Here is a 10885-nt window from a genome sequence, read left to right on the forward strand (position 1 = left end):
GGTCATTATCGTATTGCTGTTCGTGGGACATTGATGTGTGCAAATTGGCTGCCACAGTTCCTACATCACAACAATGACTACAATGCAAAAAAAAAGTACGTCATTGGCTGTAGAGTGCTTTGGGACGTCCTGAGGTCATGAAAGGTGCTATATAAATGCAAGCCTTTCTTTCTTAAGCAGCTACCAGTCTTAAACTGGTACCTGTAACATATCAGTGCCTTAAAGTTTTTTTTTCAACAGAACTGTGTAATATTATTAAGCAATACTGCAGTAACGCTATAAATAGTTTCTGTGAGTCCCAACAGCTTTTATCTATTCTACCTCCAGACCTATCTGTCTAGCTAACACTTATTCTTTCAAAACCTGCACTCCCTTGGGAATGTCAATCATTCTCCTCATTGCTATAAACTTGGAAAGGATGGCTTTATATTCAATCTATTAATCTATATTTCTCATTAGTGTTGATTAAATATCCTAGCCAGGTCATTGGCAAGGTGCCCAGAGTAAATCTTAACATCAATAATGCAAACAGGCCTAATCATCATTACAAAGAACTCATTGCTCCGCCTTCTGCCTTTTAGATCTATTTTATAGCTGTTTCGAACTACCACCAGACTTATTTAATGAGATGTCTCTCTCTTTCTCTCTCCCCAATTCCCAAGATGCTCCTTTTACAACACTTTTAGATAAAAGCCAGAAGCAGGATTTGCACCAGTGCCTTCTGCAGTAAATAGCAGCAATAACGTACAATGAGATACAAACATCCACGTCTTTTAACTCTTTGAGGGCCACAGCAGCAACTCTGCACCAAAATACAACATGTAGCAAGATCACGATTTTTGGCTCGTTCCGTTAATATTCCACATTCAGCAATGTTCAATGGTGGCTGCCTGATAATGCAACTTATAGGATTAGTTGAACCTGGAATTCCAGCCTGACATTATCTGCTACATTTAATTCGCAGTGTTAACAGGGAGGCTCTGAGTGCAGACAACATGCTTTCTCATAGGAAAGAAAATCAGAGAGCAAAATCAATCTGTGCTGCTCTTATACAACTCCTGGTGGTTAGTTTAAGAGCAGCCTGGCGGGGGACTGAGAGCAGGTTAACTTGGCTACTTTCACTGTTAGTCAACGTCATATACCGCACAGAAACCAAGCCGAACAGAAGAAAATCATTTACAAAGCCTAGCTCCTAAAATATAAAGAATTTTTAGCAGGCTGTGCTAATAAACAATAAAGTATATGTTTCTAAATCTGAAAATAGAATTCAAATGTTCACTTAGTCTAATGCCATTATAATAGTGACTACACATCAAAAGTACATTATTGGCTGTAAAATGCTTTGGGACATCCTGAGGTCTTGAAAGGCGCTATATAAATGCAAGTAATTTCTTTCTTTCTTTCTCATTAATCAACTAATCTTTTGTACTTAAACTGCAATTGAAGCATTTCCTGAAATGTATGAATATTAAAGCACTCCTAAACTGGGTATGATTACAAGGCAACATTATTTTTTTTACACAATGTGTACACGATATCTGAAACATGTACAAAGGATTTCATTCTGACTATTTTTCATATAAAAAAGATAACCAGCAAAAAACAATAGCTTTCACTCTGCTCTTAATCTTAATCTGATATTGTGAACCCTGCAAAAATTAAATTATCTGGTCATCTGCTCCACAATGACTGACAAAGACTCCAAGTTAGTCAAACAAATTTGATGTGGTTAACAGAAGTTTCAAATTTTTGGATTGAAAACGTGACATTAAAAATGGACAAAAATGTGCAGATTTTTAGCAATTTCCATGGTTACATAGAAAAGATTAATGAGGTCAAGGTCCAGAGTTCCTATAACAAGCAATTAAAATCTTCAGTTAACACTTAAGAAATAACATAAGCCTTTTAAAAAGTGAATAACAAAGTAAATCACTAAAAAAACAGATTATCTGGTCATTATCACATTGCTGTTTGTGGGACCTTGCTGTGTGCAAAATAGGCTGCTGTGTTTCCTACATTACAACAGTGACTACACTTCAAAACTACTTTATTGGCTTTGGGCCATCCTGAGGTTGTGAAAGGTGTTCTATAAATGCAAGTTCTTTCCTTAAAGGCATTCCCATGTTTAAATACATTTATCTGGATTAACAATATCTGATATATAATTTCTTTTTGATAAGCCTTTTTTAATGCTTGCTTGAGGCATGGTCTTTTTTTTAATGTAAATCTCTTAGGCTTTACTTTGTTTACTTTCAACGATAAACAACTTATGATTCATTTTGGACACACTGTACAATGGGTGTACAATATTTGGGGCAGATAACTTTGTGTTACAAGATTTCCACATACAAAAAAGTAACTAAATTTTGTACATACAAATAATTAACAGTGCATACATATGATTGCAAATGCTACAAGCTTCATTATAAACTATAATACATCGAAAACAGCAACAACTTGCATTTATATAGCACCTTTAACATAGTAAAACGTCCCAAGGCGCTTCACAGGAGCGATTATCAAACAAAATTTGACACAGAGCCACATAAGGAGATATTAGGACAGGTGACCAAAAGCTTTGTCAAAGAGGTAGGTTTTAAGGAGCATCTTAAAGAGAAGTCGAGAGGCCGAGGGGTTCAGAGAGGGAATTCCAGAGCTTAGGACCTAGGTAGCTGAAAGCATGGCCGCCAATGGTGGAGCGATTAAAATCAGGGATGCGCAAGAGGCCAGAATTGGAGGAGCGCAGAGATCTCAGCGGGTTGTAGGGCTGGTGGAGGTTACAGAGATAGGGAGGGGGTGAGGGCATGGAGGGATTTGAAAACAAGGATGAGAATTTTAAAATTGAGGTGTTGTCGGACTGGGAGCCAACGTAGGTCAGTGAGCACAGGGGTGATGGGTAAACATGTAGACTATCACAAGGAATAGTCAATTCTCATTGGAAATTGCTGAAAAATGCTAATTTAGTAATAAAGCCAATGATTAAAATATCTCGTTCTAATGTGTTGATTAGGGCTTGAATTGTTACCTTTTGTATTATGACTTTGCAGTAAAACTTATTTAGCCAAACAAAATGGGTATCACCTGGCTAAGCGAATGTTCCAAAATCTAAACCTGTCAACTTTATATCCAATAGTGGAAAAAAAGTTAATAAAACTTCCCTTTTACTCATTTAATCATCAAAAAGTTATTTTATAATTCAGTCCCACTGACTATACTAATAAATTACATTTCTATCATGACCTGATATTGTGTCTATCATAGCTTCACTCAAGTGGGGTGTAGGGTTGTTTCTGCTCTCTGCTGGCAAATAAAAGGATTTTCTGGTAGTGCAAGCCCCAATTATATTTCATGGGAAAACACTTATCGCCTACGTGATCGCAATATTATAATAACGAAATTAGCTTGAATTGTTTCTAGGGACTGACGGACTCATGAGAAGTGTTGACATCGAGTTTGGTCCTTAATCTTTCTTTGTCCCATCATTTTTAAAACGTCTCTCACTTGTTGGAACATTTGAAGAAAATGTTTGGACGAGAAGAAAAGATGCAGTTAATATTTCCGGTCTCGGGTAATCGATTCATAAATAATACAGGGCTGGCGTATTTACAAAAAAAATACTTTTCTTTTATATACAAACCCAGCACACGAATCTAACTTACATTTGTTGTATTTTAATACGATACAGATACAGCCACTTCAAAAAAGTTCAGCTCCCAAGATACAAGGCTGAAGAACGGCGGAGATCTAACGTTGCTAATCTCGCAGTGCCTCAAGCATCAGAAAGCAAACGTCCAGCGGCTTGTGTTGGGTATTGTAATTAATGTCCTCCGTCAAAAATGATCCCTTTCCTGCTATATACTGTATAGATACATATACAGCTCGCGATAAAAAAAGCAGGTCTTTGGAAATTTTAAAACACCAGACTTATACAATAGGATCAAACTGCTAACATCAGTAATAAGCTGAAACCAAAAACAAATAATAGGAATATATTGTGTGTGTATATGGGGCAATTATGAAATCAACTTAGCAATGAACGCCACGTCCAATAATTATATATAAAGTTCTTCATTTATAGAGCAGAGAAATCAATGGGATTTTGGAGTTGGTGTATTAACGCTCACCACTGGAACGAGTCAGGTTAAGTCACTGAACTGCAGGTCCTGTTAGAATAAACCATTCCTGTATTTTTTTTTAGTAGTTAAGCTTTATTTTTTATTGTGTTTTTTTTTCTCTCTCTCTCTGTCTCTCTCTCTCTACAGCTGGCTGATGGCAGTCTGTTTTTCCAACACTTCGAGGTAGTCTGGTTCTGTGTGAAATTTCCCCTGGAGCGAAAGGTTCTCGCTTTTCGGCGGCTGCCCGGGCTGTTTCCTCGGCGTCCCGTATAACGTCGTTTTGTTGAACCTGTCCTGGTCCTGGCGCCTGACATCGTGGGACGCGGCGAACTGGCGCTTGGGCAAAGTGCAGAAACTGTAGTGAGCGTTAATCCCGCTTGGCAGCACTTTTGCGCGTTCTGCCAGGTTCTGGTAGAGAGATTCCGAGTGCCTGGCGAGCAGGGGAGGCGGCGGCGGCTGCTGCTGCGGCGGCTGCTGCTTCTCCAAAAGTTCCACCGTGCTGATGGAGTAAGTGGGACCAGAGAGCTGGCTCGACTTCTTCACCTCCACTCCGCTGTAGCTCAACTCGTGCAGGTCCCTGTAATAGGCCACCTGCTCCCCTTCCCTCTGGATGTAGATCGGGTTCTTGCACATCTGTCCCACCGGGTGAGAGATGTAATTGTAGACGTGCGCCTCCGCTTTCTCGCCCGGCTCCGCGTTGTAAGACCCATACCGCAGCTGGTAGGAGTTGAGGTCCAAGTTGTTGGGGGAACCGCTGTGACCACTCTGCCCGCTCTTGCGCCTCTTTAAGACGAAGACGAACAGGCCGGCCCCGAAGCAGACGGACAAAATGAAGACCACCAGCAAACCCAAGATGAGGACCGAGAGTGGGACTGCACTGGTCTGGGCAGTTTCTGGACTGGGAGTCTCGCTGCCGCTGTACAGGAGGCTGGAGCTGTGCGTGATGGCGAGGGTGGCGGCGACCAGGTCGGAGTATTCCGAGCAGATCTCCTCGTTTCTGAGGGATCTGAGCAGTCTCCCCACGTACTTCGCAGGCGAGTCGCAAGCCACCTCGTTGACGACCACGCCGCCTCTGGACTGCTCCATCCAGTTCTTCAGAGCGACGATTGTACAGGCGCACTCCCAGGGATTCTCCTGGAGGTCTATCTGCACAGCAGCAGACAGCTGGTCTAGGACACCCCTCACTGGCAGATGAGAGAAGTAATTGTTCCTCAGGTTCAACCTAGTCAGATTCGTGCCCACAAACACGTTGGTGGGCAAAGATCTCAGCAGGTTGTTGTTGAGATACAGCAGATTGAGTCTCGCCAAAGAATGAAAGGTGTACTGCAGAATTTCCTTGATCACGTTGGATTCTAAGTAGAGGTACTGCAACTTATGCAACCCAACAAATATAGCGGGCGACAATCTTTCAATGTGATTCCCATTGAGATAAAGTCTACGCAAATTAGTCAGGTTTCCAAAGGCGCCTTCCTGGATAACAGATATCCGATTATTTCCCAAGTGTAGCAGCTCCAGCGCCCTGTAGTCCCTCAGATCGTTCAGCTGCACAATGTGCAGCAAATTCCCGGTAAGGTAGAGTTTCTTTGGGTTAGAGGGCTTGGGGTGGAGATCTGTGATGTTTCTGATGCTTCTCTCGTGGCAGTGCACATTGAAAGCATTGTCTGAATTTTGGAAACTGCAAGAGCAGATGTTCGGGCAAATGGCCGGGACGGGAGATCTGGTCTGATAGACCATGATAGGTCCGAATATCTGCCTGGCGTTGGGGACAGGCGTGGGTCGGATGCGGGTCTTGGGTTGCCGGCTGGCCTTTGCCGCTCTCAAGGTCGGGTTGGCCGGTGTCAGGGCCGAGTTAACAGTAGGTGGCAACGGCTGCAAATGGGAATCAGCCATGGAGGGGCGCAGGACCCTCAGATTCGAGTCGATGGCGGTCTTCCGAGGGCAAAGGTCTTGCTTATTCAACTGGGTGACATCTTTCCCATGCAATCTGAATGGCGTCTCGCACACCATCTCCCCAACAGAGAAGGAGATGGTGTCAAGCCAGGCTTTTAGAGGGACCAAGTCGCACGTACAGTTCCAAGGATTCTCCTCCAGCTGGATCTCCATGATGCCACCAATGTGCTCCAAAACCCCGGCAAAGGGCAATTTCTTTAGCCGGTTGCCCCTCAGATCGAGATGCGTCAACAGGACGAAGCGGAACACGTTGTTCGGGAGACTCGGTAGCAAGTTGTCGTTCAGGATCAAGACTTTTAACTTATTCAGTTTGCTGAAAGTGCCGGCCTCGATACTGGTGATGTAGTTGTAATCGGCCTGCAGGTACTCCAAATTCTCCAACCCACGGAAGGTCTCCTCCCTCAACACTTCTAGTTTGTTGTTGTTCAAGTGTAATCTCTTAAGAGTCCCGAGGCCATGAAAAGCCCCGTTTCGGATCTCCCGCAAACCATTGCTTCCCAAGTGCAGGGTAACAGTGTTGGTGAAATTTATGAAGCCATTGGGAGGGAGCTTGGTGAGCGAGTTGCCGTTGAGGAAGAGCTGGAAGATGCGATTCTGCGGCGGCTGGAGCGGGCTAACCTTGGTAAAGCCTTTGTTCTCGCAATTAATATTCAGCACATTTTCCTTCTCCTCGCAGGCACAGCGATTCTTGCAGATGTCTTTGGCAGTTTTACGGCTCTCTGACGGGGTCTTGGAAGAAAAGCCAGTCACTGCAAACATACATAACACCAAGACGCAGCTCAGCATTTTCAGATGGTCCCCCCGTTGGGGTAGATTGGAGTTCCAGTACACCTTAAATTCAAAGAAAAAGAGGGGAAAAAAAAAACAGAAACAAATCCTTATAGTCAACGCTGAAATAACTCTAGCTAGCAAACAAAAAGTAGGAGCGATCTCACTTCCTTTAATCGACCTTGCATGTTAAAAAAAAAACACACACACAATCGCACATTTAATGTCTAAATTCCCATCTATAGACTGGGTAAAATCTCACCTCTTACCGAGGACAGCATTCAGTGGTCCGCGGTTCGCATTCCGGGAATAAAGCACCAGGGCAGACTACAAGACAGTCTGACTCACTCAGCGGGAGAGCCTGTTTTCATTCTCTGCTGTTAAATTCGGGGAGTTCATCGCTTGCACCGACCCACGGCGGCATCTCAGTGCTATCTCTCTCTCTCTCTCTCTGTGTGTGTGTTTTTTTGTTGTTGTTGAGATACTGAACTGGCATCGAGCGGACCCACGGTTGATTGCTTGTAGCCAAACAGTTAGGAGTTTGCCTGTCGAATGCAGTTCGATGAGAGACTTGCAAAGGGAGGGAAAGCTGGGAGTGATCGCTTTCTGTCGGTGGAGAGTTTTTCGTTTAAACCTCCTCCTTCAATCGGCTGCCAATGGTCACGTCACGCACGCCGAGGAGAATCTCACTGGGATCCGATTAACTCTGCAATGGGCGGATCGATGTGGACTTTCGAAGTAATGTTCTCCCCCCCCCCGCACTAAGATAAAAAAATAAAACCCTCCAAGGTCAAGTGCATATTGCGTTCATCACTTAAATATACTTCAAGGTTTATGCGCACTGTTTAACGCTGCATTTCAGATAATTGATGCAGGAATTAGTGACGATTTTTAAATTTGAGGATCGCACCGAGCATCATTTTTTTAAAAAAAAACCTCAAATCGTCAGAAATTACATTTGCAAACTTCGCTTCAGATGAACACAAATGCTTTGGGCGGATTACACACAATAAAGGCATGGAGGAAGGTGCTCACTATCTTTAGCACAACCTGTTCCCAATGAGTCAAACTTCAATTGAATTCCATTGGCCTCAAAACAGCAATCGCTTCTCACACACAAAAAACCCCCCAACATTCCCAAATCCAATTCTCCGTTCTGCGCCAGCGAAGCACACTTGTGTCTGATTAATGTGCACTAAATGAGTTCCTTTTAGCCATTTAGTTGGTCGATTAAAAAACGGGACGTGGATATCCTGGTGTGACTGATCAATGCCTGCAATCAGGGTGTACACACTTTCTGCTAACGCTGAGCACGGCTGTATTATTTAGCGAGACTATTAAATGCTGCTCCATTTATAGCCCGGGATAGGTGCATCGTCTTGTAACTTGCTGCAGTAAAGGATGGCAGGGATTTAGAAACCGGTTTAAGATTTCGGACCAGGCTCCAAGCGGCTGGAACTTTGATCTGAACTCCACCCAATTTTGTTTGGCACAAACAGGGAACGAGTGGTTACACTGGCACATGCCGGTACAATCTCTCTGTGGCCAGAATGAATATCAGTTATGTTGCTAGCCGTTTGTGATGGGTATCAGTTCAGGGTGGGGGGTTTTGAGTCGGTTTTTTAATGTTCAATCGAGGGTGAGACGTATTCCCCAAACCATTGGTGACAACTCGCCAAATATTACACCAAAATCTTATTTCAAAGGTGGTTACAAAATGCGGCGAATGTTTTAGGCGAGTTGGGCATACAGGCGCGGAGAAGCAAAACGCAGCAAAGTGAAAGAACTCAAAATCGTTATCCAAACATTCCGAACACTCACTCGGACTAAATGCTGCCAACCTAACGCTGCCGCATTCAATATGGGTTTGTCAGTCTGTAATTGCCTTCTAACCAACACCAGGCTACAGATGTGAGTTTGATCTTGCGTTCTTAACTGAAATACCTCAGAACACTCTCAAGGAAAGTGTTCCCATTATTGCCACCACAACATGCTAGATATACAGTATATTGCAGTAATAATGGCACAAATAAGTAATATCAGTGAGGCTGACCAAAGGGATGCTATCAAATGAATAATTAATACATTAGCAGTCGCTAATGTATGCTTTCAGATCATAGTGTTGTGGCCAATGTTTATCACTCAACCAACATCATTAAAACAGATTATCTGGTCATTATCACTTTGTTGTTTGTGGGACCTTGCTGTGAGCAAATTGGCTGCTGTGTTTTCTATGTTGAGCCAGATTTTGCTGTAGCAGGGCATCTAATGGCGTCTGCTGTTAGTTAGACTTACCCCTGCACCCTTCAACTTAAAACATTTTTAGCCACTAAGTTGCTGAAAGTGCGAGCTGATAACATCACAGTGAGGGAAACAGGGCATCGGGGACCTGAGTGAACAGGGTAAGCAACTGGGTATCTCCTTAACCACTCAGATTGAAGGATTGAGAAATTAACAGTGCAAGGACTGAAAAGGAAATGCAATGATGTGGAGATGCCGGTGATGGACTGGGGTGGACAAATGTAAGGCATCTTACAACACCAGGTTATAGTCCAACAATTTTATTTTAAAATCACAAGCTTTCGGAGATTATCTCCTTCATCAGGTGAGTAGTGAAAAAGATTATCTGGTCATTATCACTTTGTTGTTTCACTACTCACCTGACGAAGGAGATAATCGTCAGGTGAGTAGGAAATCGTCAGGAAATGTAAGTTAGAGTGAGTGAATTCAATGTCAAATCAGGTGCAGAAAGAGAGATAAAGGGAGGGAAAGAAAGATTGGATTAAGAGAGAGAGAAAAGGGACAGGAAGGAAAAGTAAAAAAAAATGTTTAAAATATGACATTTTTAAAATCTCCAACTATTAATACCTGAAGGAATGAGCCTCCACTCTTGTAATAGTTAATTTTCAGTGCCAGAGATGTTGATTGGCAGTGATTAACAATTATCACATTGTTAAAATTCTTGAAACGACAATACTTTTCTGTGATGAGTTTAGTTCATATCTACCGTGCAAATACAGCAACTTCACACCATTCAATGCATTTCAACGGTGAGGCAGACAGCGAGGTGCCATTTTTACGAAGCTAATGGTGGAGTGGCACATCTCGGACAGAAACTTTTGGATATTGACATTTAACCGCACGTCTGCTCCTCGCCTGAAGTTGCTGTAACATTTACACATAAATAACGGCGAGTGCCATTAGCCCCACCGTTATTTTGGCTTAATATAACAGTGGCTACACTTCAAAAGTACTTAATTGGCTGTAAAGCACTTTGGGACATCCTGAAAAGGTGCTATATGTCTTTATGTAGTGATTGATAAAAATGCCTTGCTCACATAGACTAACAGTAACACATCCTTAGTAACCAATGTACAACGTAATTAGGCTTCCAATTGCTGTAGTTTGTTCAAATTCTCTATGAATGTTCGTCCATTCCTAATTTATTCATATGCAGAGATAATTATAGGACCATGTTCTGAGTGACTGGTCTTAAGTAGTTATTAGGGAGTATACTTTACTCACATAGAAATGTGTTGAAGTACACTCGGTTCTGGTTTTGAGTTGTACTTGTCTATGAAACTGGTGAGTCGATGCCTCATGAATCTGATAATTTGGCCTGGCAGAATCAGTGTGCCTGCACTGAGATCATTTTCATACATCTCAAGCAGCTAACCAGCTGTTTCGTCACCATTTCTTGCAAACAGGCCATAAATGCAGCTGTACACTGAGGAGAAATCAGAATGGTCAAACCTTAACCCTTGTTTAATGGCCATCCTTTTATTGACGGGCTGAATGAAAAGCAGGGTAACATTTTCGAGTGCAGATAACAGCCCACTAATGAAGTGAGGTCAAGGAATACACAATGCAAATTCGATGTGACCCTCTTTTAAAATCTCTGCCTTCATTAAGACATCTTGACTCAATTATACATGCCAGGACAGGCAGGGTTGGATTAACTCACAGGCCTACGGGGCTGAGTGTGTTAATGTTAGTTCAGAAGCATCAACGTCCTGGAAGGTGTTATCGAAGTATTGGGGCAGGTTTTAGTC

At 42.7% G+C, this 10885-nt stretch overlaps 1 protein-coding gene across 1 annotated transcript; it reads right to left on the reverse strand.

Annotated features, from left to right (window-relative positions):
* Window positions 1-3905: 3905 nt before the first annotated feature.
* Window positions 3906-6851, reverse strand: slitrk2 (SLIT and NTRK-like family, member 2). The gene has a single exon (XM_067996708.1). It carries the CDS (start codon window positions 6849-6851, stop codon window positions 4257-4259), a length of 2595 nt encoding a protein of 864 aa, XP_067852809.1. The 3' UTR covers window positions 3906-4256.
* Between the last annotated feature and the right edge of the window lie 4034 nt (window positions 6852-10885).

The sequence above is a fragment of the Heptranchias perlo genome, chromosome 15 (assembly GCF_035084215.1).
Source record: "Heptranchias perlo isolate sHepPer1 chromosome 15, sHepPer1.hap1, whole genome shotgun sequence".
NCBI lineage: Eukaryota > Metazoa > Chordata > Chondrichthyes > Hexanchiformes > Hexanchidae > Heptranchias > Heptranchias perlo.